The sequence below is a fragment of the Colletes latitarsis genome, chromosome 11 (genome assembly GCF_051014445.1).
Source record: "Colletes latitarsis isolate SP2378_abdomen chromosome 11, iyColLati1, whole genome shotgun sequence".
Taxonomy (NCBI): domain Eukaryota; kingdom Metazoa; phylum Arthropoda; class Insecta; order Hymenoptera; family Colletidae; genus Colletes; species Colletes latitarsis.
The window spans coordinates 24917160-24942011 of NC_135144.1; the positions used below are offsets into that span (position 1 = coordinate 24917160).

General features: G+C 36.9%; 3 protein-coding genes across 3 annotated transcripts in view; 2 read left to right on the forward strand and 1 right to left on the reverse strand.

Moving 5' to 3' along the window:
- Positions 1-21315, reverse strand: part of LOC143348279 (uncharacterized) — a 36393-nt gene extending 15078 nt beyond the window's left edge. The window contains exon 1 of the mRNA XM_076778318.1: positions 21072-21315. Within this exon, the coding sequence (XP_076634433.1) occupies positions 21072-21192 (121 nt within the window). The 5' untranslated portion in view covers positions 21193-21315. The remainder of the gene's footprint in view (positions 1-21071) is intronic.
- The window catches only part of LOC143348299 (ras-like protein family member 10B), a 124785-nt gene that overhangs the window by 76551 nt on the left and 23382 nt on the right, over positions 1-24852 (forward strand). The window lies entirely within an intron of this gene.
- Orco (odorant receptor co-receptor) lies at positions 1108-15712 on the forward strand. Its single transcript, XM_076778379.1, is given in 9 exon segments — positions 1108-1168; positions 4626-4760; positions 5044-5427; positions 5878-6136; positions 8215-8494; positions 12926-13025; positions 13261-13365; positions 15026-15181; positions 15455-15712. Coding segments are annotated over 8 exon segments (1470 nt in total). The 5' UTR covers positions 1108-1168; the 3' UTR covers positions 15506-15712.

Here is a 24852-nt window from a genome sequence, read left to right on the forward strand (position 1 = left end):
CTCAACTCTCATTAGGGGGATACCTTCATCTCAGATATAGACGATGGCAATAGTTCTGTTAAAATATTTATTAACAGACTGCGGATCTTTATGAAAATTAAAAAAAAAATCAAAAGGATCCTTATATGTATTTCTGCATATTAAGTGTGTTCTGTAGCTTTTCAGGACCTATATTGATTACAGATGATTTTAGTTCAATCGTTACGTATTTGTCTAATAGTTTGTACTTCAATCGTTCAGAAACAACATCGCATCGACCGTGCAGTTTCATTTTTTAGCGTTGGTTGAGCAATGGAAATTCAAAGCGAGCATTTTCGTCATATTTCGTTGCATTACTCTTGTAAAAGAGCTACACTCAAAGATAAACACCCTTAAGCCCGTCCAGTCGTATAAAAACATTAACAGCCTCGTATAAGAATATTAATTCGCCCGAAACATCCGCGATCTATCGATCAATATTAAAGCTACCGATTTTCAAACTGATTTTCAATCGATATCTTTCGATAACCAAAACCAATAAAATTTCCCACGCAGTCCGCTCATAGAAAATGGTAAATAAGAACTCGAACGGTTCGCGAGTTTCCGGGTTCCAAACGGGATCCAATTCTTCAGCTTCTCGAGGGTGGAAGAGGCCCGATAATCTCTAAGAACGTCCGTGCAACGAGTGTTGTTCATATCGGAACGACGGTAGCTTTTTTCTCCCTCCGTTTCGCTGGGTGAGCAGCCCCTCCTGGCAGGCGATCGACGGGTGCAGTCGTCGAAATCTAAATAATTGATACGATTACAAAGCCCCGTGTCGACGATACAAGAAACAACATGGCCACGACGAGCAGGCAGCATCGTCCGCGAACGTCTGCGCCTCGCGGTACCCCGAGCCGATTGGTCCACGTTTGGTGCCCCGTCCAGCCTGGAGGGGCTTCACCACGGCGACAGGTGGTGGCTCCCCGTGCACCTGAGGGGGGGGTGGTGGAAAGAATAGGAGTAACGTCGACGAGGTGGAACCCTCGTCTCGACGATAGAGGGTCGAGCCTTAGGCTGCCAGTTTTTCATCGATAACGCGTGCCCCTGCTGCTCAGACGGCGATTCTCTGTGCGAATTCGCGTAGTGGTTTTTTTTTTTTGTGTTTGCACCGTGGATTTGATCGCCGCCAACACCCGACGGCCTCAAGGTGAGAAACACCATTGGACTGTCAGGCTAACGGGTCCGTTCTCGGCGATTTGGCGCCTTTAAACCGGGATCAGGAATTGAATCGCTGGCCTTGGGACGGTTCTCTGGGTTTCGCGACTGGTCCAGAGCGAACCTAGGGAATTTAACGACCTGGAGACTGTCACCACGATGGTCTCGGGCTGTCCAGTTTCTGAACGACGTCTCCCGTCGAACGCTTTTCGAGATCCCTCAAGGTCTGGGTTAGGAGACACTATCTGAACGTCCACGACGCTCACTGTCAGGGTCATTCTTTTAAAAAAAGAGATTTGGGGGAAAAGTAAACTTTCAGTGATTATCTCGCGATTAGACTGTGACGATCCTTGAGAACAAATACTTATTTCCTGGGGGCTAAAAGGAAGCTAGCTGTTTTCTAAATTCAACGAATGGACGGAACTATCGATTGTTGGAAACATATTTGTTTTATAACACTTTCGACCGATCTTCTCCTGTAGACTAATTACGATTATGTATCTAAAAGATATAAGGAAGAATCTGTAAATACATATTAAAAATACATTGTTTTTCGCGCCCCATTGAATAATGATAGCTAAAGATGAATGAATTAATATAGGATAAAACAGATAGTGCTAAAATTACAAATCACAGTATTTACAATAATATTAATAGCATTGATAATAATATTGAAATAAGGATAATATTAAAATAAGGGGAATGCTTGTGCTAGGTTTAATATCTTTTATCGTGAAAAACAATGGCACTAGTAATCATTTTCACGCAAACGAACACAGTATTTACAGTATTTCTTTGATTATAGTTGTAGAAATATTAGTATCGTTTCGCGTGCAACCACAAAGTAATTTATGCGATTCGTGGTTACGTCGATTTCTTCACCTTTGCATGAGTAATAATAATAATACTTGAATATTTTTAAATAACATAATATTCGATACTTCTAATCTTTATTCTCCAAATAAAATAAATAATTTAAACATTCTTGGATACGAGGAGCTCATATACCAGTTAATGAACCATGATCGTATAACAAAGTGTTAAAAGTGTTTAAAAAAATCGAAATTATATCTGAAAAATGAACCTACGATTCCAAGTTACTAAATTCGAACGATTATTACAAACGTTATTTACTTTAAACAGTCTAAAATATCTGTTATCATTTCGAAAAATGGAGCAATATTGTCTATTCCTTTTAAAATAGAGATTTCCGTGAGAAAGATTTTCTTTCGATAACACCTTTTATACAACGCAACTTTTTACCATTCCAATACTGTATTAGGCGCGCGTTAAACTCGCGAAAACAATAATTTTCTTATCCACGATACGTCATCCGAGAAGTTATAATTGCGTTTAACGCGAGCAGCAATTTCTTCGAGTTAATTAGTTCCATTGCATCACGTAAAACCTTTCCAACACGCTTGGCAAACAAATTTTACATAAACATTGTCGTGGAATCTTCGATTCAATTTATTGTAATTCTTATTTCGTCGATTTAATTTTTATTTCATCCACCAACGACTATATGTTCTCTACGTGGTTATACAGGGTGTTCGGTTAACCCTGGGAAAAATTTTAATGGGGGATTCTAAGGGTCAAAATAAGACGAAAATCAAGAATACGAATTTGTTGATTGAGGCTTCATTAAACAGTTATTAAAAAATCATTAAAAAGTTATTAAGAAACTAAATTAAAAAATTTCAAATCGTTTTGGAAAAATTATTTTCGGTTGTGGGGGTCAATTACAATCGTTTTTGGTGAATAGACATACCCTCGAAATCGTACTCATTTTTGAGAAAAAAATTCGAGAAGGTGTGAAATTTTTTGACAAAATTAAAAAATTTCAAATCGTTCTAAAAAAATTATTTTCGTTTGCAGGGATCAATTACAATCGTTTTTGGTGAATAGACATACCCTCAAAATCCTGTGCATTTTCGAGAAAAAAATTCGAGAAGGTGCGCAATTTTTTGACAAAATTAAATAATTTCAAATCGTTCTAAAAAAATTATTTTCGTGTGCGGGGGTTAATTGCAATCATTTTTGGTGAATAGACATACCCCCGAAATCCTACCCCCTTTCTAGAAAAAAATTCGAGAAGGTGTGAAATTTTCGTAAAAAAAAAAAATTTCAAATCGTTCTGAAAAAATTATTTGTAGTTGCAGGGGTCGATTACAATCATTTTTGGTCATTACACGTACCCCCGAAATCCTATAAATTTTCAAGAAAAAAATTCCTGACCGAAAATCTAACGTTTGCCCGAATTTTCATGCGAATCTTTAAAACATCATAACCTCTGAACGGATTGAAGGATTTTAATGTTCAAAAAGCCAAACGCCGCGTATTTTAGTGTAGAATATGAACAAATCGTAAAAATATTGGAAAAGTTGCTTCTTGACACCGCAAAATGAGAGAAACCCCATAAAAATGGTCCAATTTTCAAACAGCCATAACTCCTACAATAGTGGATACATTTTAATGAAACTTTTTCCTGAAGTAGAGCTCATGGATACCCACAAGAAAGTATTAGACAAAATTTCCGTACAGCGTCAAATAAATTTACTAAAAATGAAAAACGAATTTTTAAGAAAAATCTACAAGGGGTAGTAGGTGTTTTCGACGAAAAAAAAGAATTTCAAATCATTCTAGAAAAATTATTATCAGTTGCAAGGATCAATTACAATTATTTTTGGTCAATAAATATAACCCCGAAATCTTACCCACTTTCGAGAAAAAAATTCAGTACTGGCGGAACTTTAAACGTTAATAACTTCTTAACGAAGCCACCATCAACAAATTGATATTCTTGATTTTCGTCTTATTTTGGCCTCTAAAATCCCCCATTAAAATTCTTCCCAGAAGTGGCCGAACAACCCTGTATAATTGCACGGAACTATTCGATAAAAGTTAACGAATGCAAAAATGTAATGTCAAACGTGGAATTGAGTATGGTACTCATTAACTATGTCCCAAGGGCATGAACTCCAACTTGCAACCATTCACAACCTGTGTCTACGTCTCTATCGAATTTAGTCACAGTCGGAGAAATCGATGTTTTCGACAATTATATTTACATACATTATTTAACGATATCGTTCTTATACCAGTATATAAATTAAATGCGAAACATACGTAAATTCAAGGATTATACACCGAGGAAGCAATTGAACAAAATTGAAAAATGCGCATTAATGATTTAGGACATGATGTCACAGTTTTTACAATCAATTTTACAATTTGATCAATTTAACCATTTCTACGAGTATAAGTTTGCTCGTCGTAGATGGAAAGAAATTGTTATCACAATTATGGTGTTGCGTGTTAAGAAACGTCGAAGGTGACGTGATTTCGTAAGGGTTGTATCGATTATAATGGCTCGATGTCGAAGGTTTACTTTGTTTCTTGCTAAATGTATAATGGCAATAACGAATCGTTGTAAATGTTTCCCTTAGATGATGAAGTTCAAGCAACAGGGGCTGGTCGCCGACTTGATGCCCAATATAAGGCTGATGAAAGCCACCGGACACTTTCTATTCAATTATTACGATGACAATTCCACGAAGTTCGTGCATAAGATCTTCGCCATTGTAAGTAATATCGATTTAATGCAAATCGAACCACCAAGCGACATTACCTCTCGATTATAGTAATGTTTCGTTTAGATTGTCGGAAATAATTAGATTGGCCGAGTGTAGCCACCTGTTACGACTGATATTTAAACAAAAATGCAATTTTGTCCAGATCCCACAAATATAGATTACTATCGATGAATGCTAAATCAATTGTCATCTTTCGATGGCGTTTCGAAAGATCGATCGATTCAACTAAAGTTCTCGTATAAGCTCCAGAGTGAAATTAACTGATCCCCAGATGCACTTGGTCCTGGTTCTCATGCAATTTGGATTCTGCGGGATAAATCTGATGCTGGAGAGCGACGACGTGGACGAGCTGACAGCGAACACGATCACGATGCTGTTCTTCACGCACAGCGTGGTCAAGCTGATTTATTTCGCGGTCAGGAGCAAACTGTTTTACAGAACCTTCGGCATCTGGAACAACCCTAACAGCCACCCGTTGTTCGCCGAGAGCAACGCCCGGTTTCATCAGCTGGCCGTGAAGAAGATGAGAATATTGTTGTTGGCCGTAATGGGGGCCACGATCCTGACCTCGATCTCCTGGACCACCCTCACGTTCATCGGTGATTCCGTGAAAAAGGTCACCGACCCCGTCACCAACGAAACCAGCTTCGTCGAGGTTAAGATCGATAGAAACATTACGATTCAATCACTTTGAACATCTCTGCTCGATCAGCGGTCATTTCATGGACATTATTTAAGTGATTCGATATTTTTTATTTAATCGGGAAAACGGTGACTAATCGAAAAAGTCGAAATTTTTTCTGCTTAGTTCCGCCATTTTATAATGAATAATCATTTTTAAGTCTCATAGTTTAAGAAAATTGCAGTGGAATATTACACGTCTACGCGTTGTTAACAAATCTTCTTAATAATTAATATTTTTATACAAAATTTTTAGGGAAAGTAGTTCGAGAAATGCACTTTCGAAAACATTTATCGGAAAAACATTCTTGAAAATTGACTCTATTTTCAGCCATCAGAGTGGGTCCCCCCTTAAAGTCCAGTTCGAGCTATTTTTCAGAGCTACATCGAATATTCCCAAAGTGATTGCTTTGCATTGTATCAGATACCAAGGTTACTGGTGCGCTCTTGGTACCCGTTCGACCCGAGCCACGGAATGGCGCACATCCTGGTGCTCATATTCCAATTCTACTGGCTGCTGTTCTGCATGGCGGACGCGAATCTCCTCGATGTACTGTTCTGCTCGTGGCTGCTGTTCGCCTGCGAGCAAATCCAGCACTTGAAGAACATCATGAAGCCTCTGATGGAGTTCAGCGCGACGCTGGACACCGTTGTGCCAAACAGCGGCGATCTGTTCAAGGCGAGTCAACAACCCTTTAAACTAATAAATCGTTAGCTTCGAATTCTCGATGTAAACAGATCCTTAGATCGTAGAGTTTCTACTTTAGCTGCAACAAATTACAATTGTAATTCATTCTGTTCATCGTCGATAAATGAATCACGATTGAATCACGATTGAATCACGATTGGTTTACTCACTTGAATAGGTTTCTACTCTAACTCCAACAAATGACAATACTATTCGTCGTCAATAAATGAATCATGATTGGTTCATTCACTTGAATAGGTGTCTACTCTACCCCCAACAAATGACAATTATAAACGATTCTGTTCATCCTCTAGAAATGAATCACGATTGGTTTATTCACTTGAATAGGTTTCTACTCTACCTCCAACAAATGACAATTCTAAACGATTCTGTTCATCATAGATAAATGAATCTCGATTGAATCACGATTGAATCACGATTGGTTTATTCACTTGAATAGGTTTCTACTCTACCTCCAACAAATGACAATTCTAAACGATTCTGTTCATCATAGATAAATGAATCACAATTAAATCACGATTAGTTTATTCACTTGAATAGGTTTCTACTCTACCTCCAACAAATGACAATCGTAAACGATTCTGTTCATCGTCAATAAATGAATCACGATTGGTTTATTCACTTGAATAGGTTTCTACTCTAACTCCAACAAATGACAATACTATTCGTCGTCAATAAATGAATCATGATTGGTTCATTCACTTGAATAGGTGTCTACTCTACCCCCAACAAATGACAATTATAAACGATTCTGTTCATCCTCTAGAAATGAATCACGATTGGTTTATTCACTTGAATAGGTTTCTACTCTACCTCCAACAAATGACAATTCTAAACGATTCTGTTCATCATAGATAAATGAATCTCGATTGAATGACGATTGAATCACGATTGGTTTATTCACTTGAATAGGTTTCTACTCTACCTCCAACAAATGACAATTCTAAACGATTCTGTTCATCATAGATAAATGAATCACAATTAAATCACGATTAGTTTATTCACTTGAATAGGTTTCTACTCTACCTCCAACAAATGACAATCGTAAACGATTCTGTTCATCGTCAATAAATGAATCACGATTGGTTTATTCACTTGAATAGGTTTCTACTCTAGCTGCAACAAATAACAGTTGCAAACGATTCTGTTCATCGTCGATAAATGAATCACGATTGAATCACGATTGGTTTACTCACTTGAATAGGTTTCTACTCTAGCTCCAACAAATGACAATTGTAATCGAGTCTGTTCATCGTCAATAAATGAATCACGATTGATTTATTCAATTGAATAGGTTTCTACTCTAGCTGCAACAAATGACAATTCTAAACGATTTTATTCATCGTCGATAAATGAATCACGATTGAATCACGATTGTTTTATTCACTTGAATAGGTGTCTACTCTAGCTCCAACAAATGACAATTCTATTCGTCGTCAATAAATGAATCATGATTGGTTCATTCACTTGAATAGGTGTCTACTCTACCCCCAACAAATGACAATTATAAACGATTCTGTTCATCCTCTAGAAATGAATCACGATTGGTTCATTCACTTGAATAGGTTTCTACTCTAGCTGCAACAAATAACAGTTGCAAACGATTCTGTTCATCGTCGATAAATGAATCACGATTGAATTACGATTGAATCACGATTGGTTTACTCACTTGAATAGGTGTCTACTCTAACTTCAACAAATGACAATTCTAAACGATTCTGATCGTCGTCAATAAATGAATCACGATTGGTTCATTCACTTGAATAGGTTTCTACTCTACCCCCAACAAATAACAGTTGCAAACGATTCTGTTCATCGTCGATAAATGAATCACGATTGAATCACGACTGGTTCATTCACTTGAATAGGTGTCTACTCTAGCTCCAACAAATGACAATTCTATTCGTCGTCAATAAATGAATCACGATTGGTTTATTCACTTGAATAGGTTTCTACTCTACCCCCAACAAATGGCAATTATAAACGACTCTGTTCATCCTCTAGAATTGAATCACGATTGGTTTATTCATTGAAATATTCATGGTCTGATAGGCAATGTTTCTGTTCGCTAGGCTGGCAGTGGGGAGCATATCAAGGACCAGCAGGAGCCACCACCGCCTCTCACACCGCCCCAAGGTGGAGGAGAAAACATGTTGGACATGGATCTTCGTGGGATATACAGCAACAGGCAAGATTTCACCGCCACGTTCCGACCCACAGCCGGAATGACGTTCAACGGGGGTGTGGGGCCAAACGGATTGACGAAGAAACAGGAAATGCTGGTTAGAAGCGCCATCAAGTACTGGGTCGAGAGGCACAAACACATCGTCAGGTGAGCATCTTCGTTTACGATAATTCTACAAAATTTCCTCGTACCCTCGCAACAATTTCAAATTCACAGACTGGTGACGTTTTATATTTTATTAAAAGACTAGAAAGTTATCTGCTACAGCTACAACACCAGGGGCGTTTAAATATTCATGGTACAGGAATTTAATTACATTCTTTAGTACTCTAATGCAAATTCTCTATTAAAAGACTATCGATGACGGTACCTTTTGTACAAATGAAACGCGTTAAATTATGTTCATTGGCTCTTTCATACAAGTTCGAAACAAGTGCAGATTGTGCTATTTGAATATTCGTGGAGCAAAACATACATTAAATTATGAACAAATCGGTCACAAACAATGTTTATCGTGTTTTTACACGCGTCAGCTTATAAGAATTTTAAAGCTCGTACGAACACTTCCTATTTTGAAGCTCTACGAAACAAGTTTCAAGGATTGCTCGAGCTTTCTTATTAAACCGATAAAGTTCCATGAGGAAGCAATATAATCGCGATATCTGACCAAGTGCTTGTTTACTGTAGGATTTTCCAATACGAACGATAGAACCTTCAGTTATAGCAGCCATATTTATCGCTAGCTCGAGTCACGTGACTCTGTCGATCATTTACGTATTCAAGCGTCTCTCCTCTATTATTTAAGCTCAAACTAGACCTTTATCCCGGTTTAATTTCCAACAAAATTGAACAAAACGTTCGCCGAAAGTGACCAATCGTAGAAAATCGAATGCATCGTCTATCGATCTATCCTTTACGCTTCGATTTATTTATAACGCTTTCGAATCTGTTTACGATCTCGTACAGGATATATGTTCGGTGAAATTACATTCGAACCTCTCTGTACGACGGTGCTTTGACGAACAATGCTGGAAAGTATACATATACCGACATTGTCGGAAGGTGTACGATGTAACAAAGTTCTCCAAATTCACGTGTGCGCCTGGCAGGGATTATTATCCTAATGGAAGTCTCTCATTGTTAGGTTCGCGAAGGCGCGAGGTCCTCTCATTGTCGTCGTAGATTACGTTTCTGTGTAGAAGTGAACTCTAGATGAGGATCGAAATAGGAAACTGGGTTATTCCGTTAGTCAAGGCGCTCGTCATGGCGACGAACTTCGGAATTGCGACGAGACGTAACTTAACCACGCTGAATTCTAGAAATCTTACTTTCGGTCGTCTCGAAATATTAATTAATATTTTACGTGAGGCGAAATTTAATAAAAAGTTTCCGGGTCTGGGTTAGGTTTCGAAACGACCTTCGTTCTATACGTTTATCAGAATATTCGTAAACGACAATTTAGATGCGAAAAAAATCCAATTCTTTACCACCTCCGATCACTTTACTTTACTTTAGGCGTCGTTAAGTTTGTAAATCCTCGAGGATCTTCGTTCGAAACGATATTTATCCCTAGAAACTGTTTGAATAGGTTAATTTTTACTCGGAATCTCGACATTACTATTCTTCTTGGAAATCTGTTTTTGCAGTTCACATTTCTCCTTTTAGGAAATAATTACACACTCCTATTTTAAAATCTTATTCTTATTGTTATATTCTATTATTTTCTTCGTTATTTACATGCAATATATAATTAAAAATGTGATGCAGGAGTGAAACTTTTATAATAAACACATTTCTTTCCTGTCATAATTTAATGTGTGTTCTGCTCCACGAATATTCTGCACTGTCCTCATCCCAAACTTGCGCGAAATACTATAATCTTCGTTCAATAATAGAGAAATTATTAAGACAAAATTAATGCTCGTCTATAAGCTTGAAATAGAATTTTTTCGCGTCCAAGTCGCCGTTTTCGAGCAGCGTGGCGCATCGAAAGACGGAAATCTTTCGAAGGAAATATACGAACCGTGTCGCTCGAGGCAAGTATCTAAGAAGAGAGAGAAACCGTATGGCGTTTCCTATAGGTTCTTTGACGGCGAAGAAACAGTAGGTGCGCGTATTCCCACGGTGGTGAAGTATTTATTCTAAGAGAGCGCGATATTGACCGCAACTGGGGACATACCGCACGGACTGAACAGTTTATTGGACAATTCAGGGATTGTACATTTACGTTCACGTGTACGCCGGTATGCGTGTCTAACACGTGTGTGTACACGTTTCTTTGGCGTCGCGGACGATGCACGACGCGACGCGCGGAGCACGTTCCACGTTTGCCCTTCGACCTCCACGCGAATTCCTGTTCGAGATTCTCGTAGAAAACATTTCGCGAAAGTCTATCGTCGATCGATCGATCGTACGGAGCAGCAGTGTTAAAAATCGAGAAATCTTACGTACGTTTCACGCATTTTAGGGGGAATTCCCCTATTATTGGACAGTTAAGGATTTTTTTAGAAAAATTTAATATTTTATCCCTTCTGTATTGTGTTATTTATGGTTTAATGATAGTAGAAATCACTAGAAAGCAACGAAGCAAATAATGATAAGGTATCGCTAAGGGGAACTCCTCCAAATTTTCCTTGAATTTTGCAAGAAGTGCAGCACGTTCGATAGAGCAGTAAACAATGTTAAAAATCGAGAAATCTTACGTACGTTTCACGCATTTTAGGGGGAGTTCCCCTATTACCGGACAATTAAGGCTTTTTTTTTTTAAATTTAATATTCTATGCCCTCTATACTGTATTATTTACGATTTGACAATAGTAGAAATCAATAAAGTTTGTTTATAATAGAATTTTATTTTTTTAAAAAAGCTTCATTTGTTATGTTGAGTCAAAACTCATTTCAGGCAAAATAGGTATACAGGGTGTTCCACCCCTGAGAAAAATTTTAATGGGGGATTCTAGAGACCAAAATAAGACGAAAATCAAAAATACCAATTTGTTGATGGAGGCTTCGTTGAAAAGTTATTAACATTTAAAGTTCCGCTCGTTCTGAATTTTTTTCTCGAAAATGCGCAGGATTTCGGGGGTATGCCTATTCACCAAAAATGATTGTAATCGACCCCTATAGCTAACAATATTTTTTTCAGAACGATTTGAAATTTTTCTTTTCGTCCAAAAATTTAGGCAATTAAATTTTCGATAAGGAATTTTTTTCTCGAAAGTGCATAGGATTTCGAGGGTATGTGTAATGACCAAAAATGATTGTAATTATCCCCTGTAACTGAATATAATTTTTTTAGTATGATTTGAAATTTTTTAATTTCGTCTAAAAATTTCAGTATCTACTCGAATTTTTTTCTCGAAAGTGCGTAGGATTTCGAGGGTATGTGTAATGACCAAAAATGATTGTAATTATCCCCTGTAACTAAATATAATTTTTTTAGTATGATTTGAAATTTTTTAATTTCGTCTAAAAATTTCAGTATCTACTCGAATTTTTTTCTCGAAAGTGCGTAGGGTTTCGAGGGTATGTGTAATGACCAAAAATGATTGTAATTATCCCCTGTAACTAAATATAATTTTTTTAGTATGATTTGACATTTTTTAATTTCGTCTAAAAATTTCAGTATCTACTCGAATTTTTTTCTCGAAAGTGGGTAGGATTTCGAGAGTATGTGTAATGACCAAAAATGATTGTAATTAACCCCTATAGCTAACAATATTTTTTTCTAATCTTCCTTGAATTTTTGCAAGACAATTCTTCTTAATTCTTTAAAAGTTTCCCGTTTATTTTTTATCGTTCGTTCGCGGTTGTAAGAGCATTGTACTGAAGATGTTGAGGAAAGAAAAAGCGACATCGGAGGAATGGATATACCGGAAAGAAGCAACGCTAAAAGAGAGCCAGATACGCCTAGCGTGATAGAGACACCGAAAGAAAATGAAATTATTAAGGCGGATGAAAGTATTAAAAGTGGTATTAAGGAAGTATAGAGATATAAGAAGATAGAAAATATTACGATATTACAGAAACGGGGAAGCTAAGTGTGCAATTAAGATATTAGGAAGATAATGCTTCTGAGAAGATGATGACACCTGGAGCGATATTAAAAGTGGACGAAGGTAGTAAGAAAGTGAAATATGCAGTAACATTGAATCGACCAAAAATTTGGTGTTAAGGAATATTAAGAATATCTATGTAGAGAAGAAATATTAGTTTAAAGAATGTACCAAAGTTTGTGACAAGTTACTGACCACGAAAAGTAAAGGAATAGTTTACTAAAGATACAAATATCAAAGCTGGTCGTGTAAAATAAATATAAGAAATACACGTGCCATGAAATGTCCACCAGTTTCGATTTCTATCGTTACAAATTAATTTTACTCTATTTCGAAATTCATTTACTTTCATTAATGGCATATAAATCTATTTTCATGGAAGACATTTTTATTTTCTGTTGAAATAACTACCGACCCTGTTATTGTATTTTTACAAATGTTTTCGTAATTACAATCGAAGTTCGAAATTATAGAAACTATCGTAAACAGTTATTACTTTCTGCTTTTCATTAATCATTTCTAGATTGGTTACTGCGGTCGGAGACGCTTACGGTGTTGCTTTGCTGCTACACATGTTGGCCACTACTATTACGTTAACGTTACTGGCTTATCAGGCAACCAAGGTAAGTTAGGGCATTGTCATAATTTCAATGAAATTAAATCTCACGCCAGAAGTAAATGAAAGATCGTTTAGAAAACGATAGGTTTTACTACTTAGCAATTATATTATAATTATATCTTGTATCGATCACTTTTGGTAAAACGAAAAGAAACAAAAAAATCTCTTAGATTGCAAATTTAAAAAGACGAACATCTTTCTCTGTAAAGTGAGGAATATATTTTTAATTTAACTCGTAGGTTAACGCGGTTGACACCTACGCAGCATCGGTAATTGGTTACTTGGTGTACTCCCTCGGTCAAGTTTTCATGCTCTGCATATTTGGAAACCGTCTAATTGAAGAGGTACGTACTATTCGTTGCCCAAAAATCGCGAAACCCAATATAATATCAATCATCTCATTTATAACGCCAGTTTTCCAAGTCTTGCGTTTCGAAGGTCTTAGGAACAGGAAAACTAAGATTCACGTATGACGACTTTTCTTATAGTATACGTACAATGAATTTTACAATATTCACTTCTAATCTTATTGTTTATTTTCTAAGAAAAATATGTAATCTGTCTTGCCTACCACGACCGGTCATCTGACCGGTTGAACGATTTATGTTTTTTTATAAAAAAAACTGGACATTTGGTACCAAATTCTGGTTAACTTCCGATGTAAATAGGAAATATATGTATAGTAAAGACGAAAGGAGAGAATTTACAGTTCCCACTGTCTTAGAACAGTCTACCAACGCGTATTAAAAATACTAAAAACTTTAGACGCGTGCAGTTCCGAAACTACTAGTGCTTTATTAATAATTGAACCACTGTTAGAAGCGGCAAAGCCTCCTCTTTAAAATGGCTTTTGGTTTTTGTCGATCCGACTTTCCGTTTCGGAGATATCATCGTGTAAAGACAATCGTAATTTGTAAAATTCCGCTACGTCTGACTCTCCGCCTCACGAAAGCCCATTAACGCGTATTAAAAATACTAAAAACTTTAGACGCGTGCAGTTCCGAAACTACTAGTGTTTTATTAATTATTGAGGCATTGTTAGAAGCGGCAAAGCCTCCCCTTTAAAATGGCTTTTGGTTTTTGTCGATCCGACTTTCCGTTTCCGAGATATCGTAATTTATGTAAAAGGTAATTTTTTAAATTCGACTATCTCTGTCTTCGTCTAACGGAGTCGGACCTCCTTGTCGCACGCGCTTGGTGCTGACCTACCCCGCGTACGTGACTCTCGTGACCTAGTTCCGGCGTAGTATTTCCAAGAATTTACTACGCACTGTTTGCTACTACGCGCACGCGAGATCAATGAACTCGCGCGCGCACAACGAAACGTAAACAAACCCTATCTCCGAAACTAACCACCGCATCGACGCGAAATTAAAATCGCTATATCTCCGGAACTAATGAAGCTATCGACTCGTACAAACGCTCATTTTAAAGGGCTTTTCATCCTTTACCTAATGATCGTATCACCTACCACAATTTTTGTTATCTTCTATATTTATTTTGATATTTACTTTGACACTACATACCCAAAGAAGTTTCAGCAATTTCTACTGATCGTACGACTAGTGTACGATAAAACTGGACCACAAATTGTTTATTTAATCGAAAATGAATTTAAATACAGGATGTTTGCGTAATTACTAGGCAGCACTTTTTCTTAAATAGTTCTTTTCTCTAGAACTAACTACGGTATCGACTTGGAACAAAATTCGTTTTCAAAGGTGTTTTATCTGCATTTTCTTTTAGTATGTAGTCTCGAAAAAAAGTAATTAATTTAATTTGTTTTCCTAAGTTAATACTTGTGTTAGGAGAACATGCTTTAAAATCAATTCAAGCATTGTATTTTACATTTAGGGGTATAATTTAAACCGAGGAACACGCGTAAATTAGTTCCTTTCAATTTCAAGGGCATTTTTCTCATTTTTCTATCGATCTTTAAGATCCTGTATAGCATTCTATGGATACCGGAGGATACTAATTTTTCTCCGCGTGTATTGTGCACAGAGCTCGTCGGTGATGGAGGCTGCTTATTCTTGCCATTGGTACGATGGGTCAGAAGAAGCCAAAACGTTCGTCCAAATCGTCTGCCAACAGTGTCAGAAGGCGATGTCGATTTCGGGGGCGAAGTTTTTCACCGTTTCCTTGGATCTTTTTGCTTCGGTAAAACTATGAATGTTATTCCTCGATCTTACACTCAAACGCGATTTAAAGTTAACATTATTGAATTCTAAATAAACCTGGGTCCTAAACTTTCACTGTTCGGAGTAACAACACGCATCTGCAAAATATCTGAAGTCGCTCAGAGATAAATTCTGATACATCCATTCGCCAAATTCAATTAAATTTGACAATTACAAACAAATAGAGTAACTTCAAATTTTCACGAATTAACGCGATTCTAACTGGATGTAATTTTAATGTAAAACTTTGTAGGTATTGGGAGCCATGGTCACCTACTTCATGGTGTTGGTGCAACTGAAGTGAACACTCAACACCAGTCATATCAGGAATGAATGGGTATACCTGGAATGTTCGTGTTCGCGAGCACCTAATTGTCAAAATACGAACTTCGACTCATATTTCGTGCCTTGCAACTAATTTGTTAGAGGATTGGCAAGGATTCAAGTTGCGTTCTGTGCGTTGCAAATCGCGAGTCGACCCTTGTTTTCGAGTAATTTCAAACGTTAGAAACTAGGGAAACATTGTGTCTAATCGAAGGCCAGAGAATCCAAATTTCTCTAATATTTATGGAGTTTTGTTATCAACAAATCGTGGTAAATTTGATGACGTTTTTCTTCTTGGATTGTCAACCCTGAAAATTACTCTGTTGCTGTTCGATCCTACCCTAATAAAGAACAAATATCCTATTCGTGACAAAACTACCTTTAAATTCGATCGAAGCTATCAGAATTTTTGAAATCAATAAACATACGAGGAAAAATTGTTATCGTTGAATGGAGATTCTAACATTTTTTAGTTCATATTGTATTTATCTGTTTAACAATCCTGTACATAATAATCTTTCTCTCTGATTTCTTAGTTCTGTAAGTTGAAAATCCTAAAATTATCATTGTACAGTAAATTGAAAAACGTTAAACAATCGTGAGTAGGGGAGACCGGGGCAAGTTGACACAGTTAAATTATTTGGACGCTAGACATGTGTAAATTAAATAGAAAAATATCTATGAAGTCTGTTAATTTATTTTGTAGTGCATTTTTGTTAGGATTCGAATAAAATTTGGAAAAATTTTTAACTGAAACGTGCATCGACTTGCCCCGGCCTTACCTGTTTATTGAACTTTTCGATATGCCAATATCCCTTACGGAGAATTTCGTTCTCGATATAAATAGATAGTAATCCAGAATTAAGGGAGGAATACGAAATTTTAATAATTAAATACGAATACGTACAATCGTACGATGGAATTAAAAGCAGTGATCCTTTGGGGACTTAAGTTATTAAATCTATTTAAACGAATTATTTCATAGCAATTATTATTAATACACTATTTATATATTTCACGATTCTTTCGTTTCTTCGAAGATTTTGGTGGATGAGATTTTTAAAAATACTGTCGAAACTCTAAACTCTAAAGTATAGAAGGAAAAAAGAAAAGATATGTTCAGACAATCTCGACTAACGTCTCCAAGGGATAATGAAAACAATGTTCGAAAGAACAGTGTAAAAAATTAATCGTAACTTTTTTATTGATATTAACTACGTAATCTAGCAGTGAAAATTAAAACATAATATGTGTAAGTGGTAATATTTAAGCAGATTAATTTGAAATATGCTGCACGCAATGCCTGAGGGGAATAGCAAACGGGGAATATTACGCTGAGAATAGAATTTTACCTACGTTTACGGATGTACTCTTTGTACAGTATACTGTGATGTAATTTGCAAGAATGTACTTTGCCCAATGAAAGATAAAGATGCAAGAGACTCGTAGCAATTTTTACGAAGCGTTTTAAATCGTCACATTTGTTACAGCAACTAGTCAAAATATAATAAAAACTTCTACCTTAATTTTCTGATGACGTACAAAATGCTAACTAACGTTTCCTCAACATTATCGAAAACTAATTTAGAAAACTTGCATCTTAATTTTTGAAGTACTTTTATCGAAATCAAATGGAAAGACACTTTTGTCAACGTGTAAATAGACACTGATAGACTTTTTCATTAATATGGTACATACATATTTAATATGTTTCTAGTAACACTGTAATATAATTTTTTTGTTCTAGAGTGACCTCGTAATACGTTTCCTTCTAAAGAAGATTTCTAATAAGAGTAAATTGTTTGATGTTGAAACAGAATCTTGACGTTGGAATATTAACGAAAATTGTTGAAAAATTAAGACTGAAACTCACACGTTCAAAGCGATTTGTCGATTCGTTCGTACTAACAAGTTATTAGAACCTTAACGTTGCTTTTTCAACTCGAATCAACATCGACGAACGTTTATAAAATTTTACCAGAGGAATGATAAAAGACATGCTTAAAACGACGATTTTGAAACATATAAGAATTAATAAGTGAACCTATTTATACATAACTCGTACCTCAATTTTTACAACTTAATATATTGTTGTCTACAATAATTTTATATCATTTTTAAGGAAACCGTTGCAATTGTCCGTATTCAATTTCCTTGTATTTTGAATACCGTCAGAAAAATTGTAAAACTAAATTATTAATCCAAACGAAACATCCAACTAATTTCATTCATTCAACATTTACTCTGAAAATCGGAGAATCGGATTTTGCTCTAGCAGAAATTCAAATTCTGAAATATTTATACCTTTTTTTTTTTTAATTTTATAATCTTCTGAATGTTCGCGTAAACATAAGCAAAATACAACGAAATCCGATAAGTACAATCGTAACGTTGTTCTTCTTCGAGTTTAAGAAGATCCATCCACTGTGCACGGCAGTTCCTCTCCGCCGTTAATTTATAAATATAGAAATTTTCGGCACAAATCTTTCATATTTCACGACGACCGAACGAAGACATAATTTTCCTATGTCCGTAGGATAGTTTATGAAAAGTAAATCGACTTAATACGATTGTAACGATAATACCATAGCTTAAGGGGTAAATTTACATTCGTAATTATTATATAATTGATCTTGATATAAATTCTGTCTTAGCTGTAGGTATATCTTAACATTTTGACGGCCTATATCACGTGTACGTGACTTTGTTGCTTCTGTCGCGATATCGTCGTTTAATCAGTTTATTGAGTTTGCCCCGGTACAAATTGATTACGATTCCATTATATTTAGAGTTTCTCAAGAAAATATTATACCACATCCTTAGTTAACCGCGATTTTAATTAAAGTTTTGCGAATCAATCAAGTTGACGTTTGCACGTTTATTTAATGATAAAACTATGTAAAACTAGCATTTCGATAATTATAAAATGTCGAATTAAAGAATTTCGCGTCGAAGTATGCTTCGATCGTGTTGAAAGTTTCGTAAAATTTTCCGACAGCTGACGATAATAATCCTTGTATGAAACCTGTGGCCATCAAAGTGTTAATTATTGCCACGTGTAACTTTAAGCAACAGTAAAGCAATATTAATGAAATGCATGTAGCTGAACATGATCATTAATACTGTAATCATATTGTGAACTGAATCGTCAGTATTATAGATGGTTTCTCTCAATGTAAAGCTGTAATATATTTATCTTATAAAATGTTATAAATGTTAATTGTATCGTTTTGAAATATTTCCCACCCATTCGGAAATCGTCAGATCGAAATTTAGATGATCGATATCGATGGTCAATTGCACCATCCGACCAATTGATAATTAATCAAACACACACGTTTGAAACGATATACAAATAAATACACAATATCGCAGAATATAAAAATATTCGAAAGGTTGTTCCTTGACTCCGTAATGTTAGGAAAACCCCATAAAAATTGTCCAATTTTCAAACAGCCATAACTCCTATAATAGTGAATATATTTCAATGAAACTTTTTTCTGAAGTAGAGCCCATAGGTAGCTACAAAAAAGTATTAAACAACTTTTCTGTAGGACGTCAAACGAAATTATTAAAAATCAAAAACGAATTTTTAAGAAAAATCGACAGGGGGTAGGTGCCCAAATTTTTCGATGAAAAAAAAATTTTTAATTAATTCTAAAAAAATTACTTTCAGTTGCAAGGGTCGATTACCATCATTTTTGGTGAATAGACATACCCTCGAAATCCTACCCACTTTCTAGAAAAAAATTCGAGAAGGTGCGCAATTTTTTGACAAAATTAAATAATTTCAAATCGTTCTAAAAAAATTATTTTCGTTTGCAGGGATCAATTACAAATGTTTTTGATGAATAGACATACCCTCGAAATCCTATCCACTTTCTAGAAAAAAATTCGAGAAGGTGTGAAATTTTTCGGCGGAAAAAAAAATTTCAAATTGTTTTGAAAAAATTACTATCAGTTGCAGGGGTCAATTACAATCATTTTTGGTGAATAGACATACCCTCGAAATCCTACCCACTTTCTAGAAAAAAATTCGAGAAGGTGTGAAACTTTTCGGCGGAAAAAAAAAATTTCAAATTGTTTTGAAAAAATTACTATTAGTTGCAGGGGTCAATTACAATCATTTTTGGTCATTACACATACCCTCGAAATCCTACCCACTTTCCATAAAAAAATTCGAGAAGGTGTGAAATTTTTCGGCGGAAAAAAAAAATTTCAAATTGTTTTGAAAAAATTACTATCAGTTGCAGGGGTCAATTACAATCATTTTTGGTGAATAGACATACCCCTGAAATCCTACCCATTTTCTAGAAAAAAAATCGAGAATGTGTGAAATTTTTCGACGAAATTAAAATATTTCAAATCGTTCTGAAAAAAATATTGTTAGCTGTGGGGGTTAATTACAATCATTTTTTGTGAATAGACATACCCCCGAATTCCTACCCACTTTCTAGAAAAAAATTCAGAACGAGCGGAACTTTAAACGTTAATAACTTTTTAACGAAGCCTCCATCAACAAATTGGTATTCTTGATTTTCGTCTTATTTTGGCCTCTAGAATCCCCCATTAAAATTTTTCCCAGCACACCCTGAACACCCTGTATTTTCAATCAAGGTTCCCCGATCGTTTATTCAACACGAGTTTCCTTTTACGCGATTAGGTTACTCCTTCGAATATCTGACAGCTGATATAGCTCCAGGCGAAAGAAAATTCATTATCGTCGGTGCACGAAGAAAATCGTGAAAAAAGGAACGGGAGCAGGAATCGATATGAGGTCGTTGTTTAATACAAATTCTTATATTATATTCCTCGACGCGCATGCCCAATGGAAGCGTGGCTTTGGCATCGAAGGACAGTTTCGATTGGCCGGGCTACGTCGTATGATAAATAGGTTTTGTTATTTTACAACACCTTTCCTCCCGTCAACAGTAAAACATTCAGGAATAACGAACGTTTCTTTTAAAAATGAACATTTTGCAGGAACCGACACGGAATCGAAGTCACGTCTATATTGGACGAATTATACGTAGCGACTTTAGAAACTGGGACAAACTGCAGTTCATTTCCAATCGTAGATACAGAGGATCGATACACGGTCCTCGATTACTTGATCCTCGAATTATTCTACTAAACTTCTCAAAACGTCAACGAGCTGCATCGAAGACGAGCAAACTCCGACGCGAACAAAAATGTTCGAACAACGAATACAAGATAATCCGTTACTTCGTTAAATACAAATAAAAATTTCAATTACTAAATATTTCTGAAATATAAATATAAATTATTACCTGTACACTAATTTCATTAGGTTTTCTATCTGTTATTCGAATAAAATTTTCCCCTTAGGAACGGTCTTATTCTTATTCGCGCTTCTAAAAATTCAGTAACCTAACCTAACCTTCGGTAATGTTCATGATATACATTCACAGTAGCGAATTGTCTAAAAATCGTGACCACGATATAGAGATATCTTGGACTTTTGTTTATATGTATCAAAAAAGTGTACTCGGTGTACCGGTACGGTGTTGAAAAATACTGCGTACCTGTCTTTGTTTTAGCTGCTGATATCCACCGTGACGGAAAGAAATTGGCGCGAAGGGTCGGGTGGCGTGCGCACGTGCAGAGCAACTCCGTCGGTAGCTTCGATCGTCCAGGGGTCGACATCGTCGTCCCGCCGACTGGGTTTCCCTCGCGCGTGATCCTCCGCGATGCTGGCCGCGCCAGTCCGTTTCCCGGCTCGTTTCCTCGTTTGGTGACAGAACGAGGCGCGTTTTCGCGCGGTCGAACGTCCACGGGGCCTCCCACGGGAACGAGGAGGCGTCGTCGCGAGCTTACGGTCGCGTGCATCGCCGGCCAACGAGCGAAACGGGACCCGCGTGCGAGATAATACGTCCACGGAGCGGAGACGCCACAGAACCAGGGCCGCTGGACTCGCTCGACGCGATCATTGGCTGGGAACCCATCGGTGGCACTCGTAATCGCGATCGTCCTCTCGTGGCCCCCGACGAATGTTATTGTTATTTCGTGTCGCGAGCACGCGGATCCCGTGGATTCGTGGTGAATCTTAGGTTAACTCGCCGGACGAAATACTCGTAATCGATCGACCGGTGAACACGGTGCGCGCGGACAGTGATCGTGCAATCATCGATTAAGACGACGAGGGAAATAGGTTAACGGTGTAGCCCGTGTCGATAATTCGCGACGGTAGGGAGCCTCTCGACGGAACAGTCGTAACCGAGTACGTCGAGATCGTCGTGGACGCGCGTGCCCGTTGAAAATCGACGATGACCATCAGTCGTGCTCGCGCTGGATGCAAGGCGCGTTACATAATCGGTGCACGGCGATGCAAAATAATTCAGGGGAGTGTGTCGGCGAGGGTTCGATAAAAATATGGGCGAAGGTCGTTTCTTAACGTACGTTTATCGAACGTATGCTTTTGTGCACGACAATAAATCGATGAATCTGCGTGGGTCGGTGTTGTAATTAGATGTTTAGTTAGTTCGGGGTTATTTCGTGTTTTCGAACGACCGCCGTCGAGAATCTTTTTACGAATATAACGTGGGGATTCGATGCAGCGAGGTCGTGAATCCGGATCGACGGGTACGATAGTCGGTTACGTATACAGTGATCAAATAGTATTTTCTACGAGTGAGAGTTACGATAGTGATGACGAAGTAGAGGCTCGCGCGAGTCGCTTAGCACATTCCGGGCGATTACCGAGAGAGTTTTGGAGGGAATACCGATAATCATAGGGACAAAAACTGCGAGCGGCAAGAGGCGGCGAAGCCTCCCGCCGCAGAAGCAACGTCGTAAGTACCGTCACGTATTAAACATTACAATTATTCGAATCTTCTTAACTCTTTGAACGCCGATTTTCCATTGTAAACTCAAGGTTACGCGATAATCAAAAGATTCGAAGTAACCTTGTATCTCTCTGTTCGACGGACGATCAAATCCTCTGAAAATGCTTTTCGGTTGTAAACACGGACCGATGCATAGCGCGAAAATATCCTCAAAAAAAGCTGTATGCAATATTTGTAACGTAAAAAACTCGGTTGAACGCATTGTCATATGTTCCGATTACATCTGCGATCGAGTGTGTGCCAGGACAAAGATCCAAACAACTTAATTCTCTTTTATCAATCGTCAATAATATACAGGATGTTCAGCCACCTCTGGGAAAAATTTTAATGGGAGATTCTAGAGGCCAAAATAAGACGAAAATCAAGAATACCAATTTGTTGATGGAGGCTTCGTCAAAAAGTTCTTTACAATTAAATTCAAATATTTCAAATCGTTCTGGAAAAATTATTTTCGGTTGCGGGGGTCAATTACAATCATTTTTGGTCATTAGACATGCCCTCGAAATCCTACACACTTTCGAGAAAAAAATTCGAAAAGGTGTGAAATTTTCCGACGGAAAAAAAAAATTTCAAATCGTTTTGAAAAAATTACTATCAGTTGCAGGGGTCAATTACAATCATTTTTGGTGGATAGACATACCCTCGAAATCCTACCCACTTTCTAGAAAAAAATTCGAAAGAGTGTGAAAATTTTTTCGACGGAAAAAAAAATTTCAAATTGTTTTGAAAAAATTACTATCAGTTGCAGGGGTCAATTACAATCATTTTTGGTCATTACACATACCCTCGAAATCCTACCCACTTTCTAGAAAAAAATTTGAGAAGGTGTGAAATTTTTCGGCAGAAAAAAAAAATTTCAAATTGTTTTGAAAAAATTACTATCAGTTGCAGGGGTCAATTACAATCATTTTTGGTGAATAGACATACCCTCGAAATCCTACCCACTTTCTAGAAAAAAATTCGAAAGCGTGTGAAATTTTTCGGCGGAAAAAAAAAATTTCAAATTGTTTTGAAAAAATTACTATCAGTTGCAGGGGTCAATTACAATCATTTTTGGTCATTAGACATGCCCTCGAAATCGTGCGCATTTTCGAGAAAAAAATTCATTACGAGCGGAACTTTAAACGTTAATAACTTTTTAACAAAGCCTCGATCAACAAATTAGTATTCTTGATTTTCGTCTTATTTTGGCCTCTAGATTCTCTCATTAAAATTTTTCCCAGGGGTAGCTGAACACCCTGTATATTACGATTACATCTGTAATCGAGTGTGTGCCAGGACAAAGATCCAAACAACTTAATTCTCTTTTATCGATCGTCAATAATATACAATGTAATCAGCTTTCGTATTTGCGTGTATTTCAACCTAAGTTTAACTGTAGAAAAATAGTGCGTGATCAGAACTTCTTACTGATCGAGAATCACCTACTTTTTAGACTATTCTTTCGTACGACGAGAAATATTTTTTAAAGCAATGTTGCTTTTATTTATCTAACAGATCCTGCCTTCCACGGGATTAATCGATTGATCAGTCTCCGATTACTCGATAGTTTATTAGTATCAGTTTGAACAGATAGGATAATAAAAGAATAATAAATGACCAACGAGACACAATTCTCCTGCACTTACTGAACTTTTTCACGTTCGTTCGACGCGCAGTTTTGACCAATACGGAACTTGCTTGGAACGTAGACGATAAGAGACCTCGGTTTCATTTTTTAAAGAGGGTCGAGTGCGTCGACATCGACGACACCAGGGGTTAAGTGTACCGATACCGACAATTTCGCATTTGCTTGAGCGGGCAGAACACCTGGGCTTCAACATCAACGATTCATCACTCCGGATCATCGCTGGCGGCGGCCCCAACCTACAAAATAAATCAGGGTTAGACGATAGCGAACACTATAAACGCGGTGATGCTTTACAAGGCGCAATTCTGTTCCACGACTCCTTGGTCGTCCATATCGAGTCAGTTATTACGAAAGTGATTATATTTCGTTATTATAAAAATATTTTTGTCTCGCGAAGCAAGCAACGGAATTGAGGTTATCATTTTCATGATTATTTCCCGCATCTTCGCGCCTAATTTGATAATGGCGTAAGTCTCGTATAAAATATTTATAAAATTTCGTGCTTTGGATCGTCCCGAAGATTTAAGTGGATTTTTAAAGTTGTTATCGTATGGTTTATAATTTTGTTTGTTTTTAATTTTATCGATCTTGTAGAGTAATGTAAACTTATAGAATCGCCACCTACAAGATTGCCCACCTGTGGCCGGACATCCTGTATATATATATATATATTTCTACTGTTTTATTTCGGATCGTGCAACTGGCCAACGAAACGTATTTATTGAGTCTTTTCAGTTCTGGTTCTTGTCTCTACGGAATCCCTCGAGTTCGGTTCGCTCGATCGAATCTTAAGATTCTGGGGGTAGTCCCCGCCGGTTCCAAAGTGTTCCC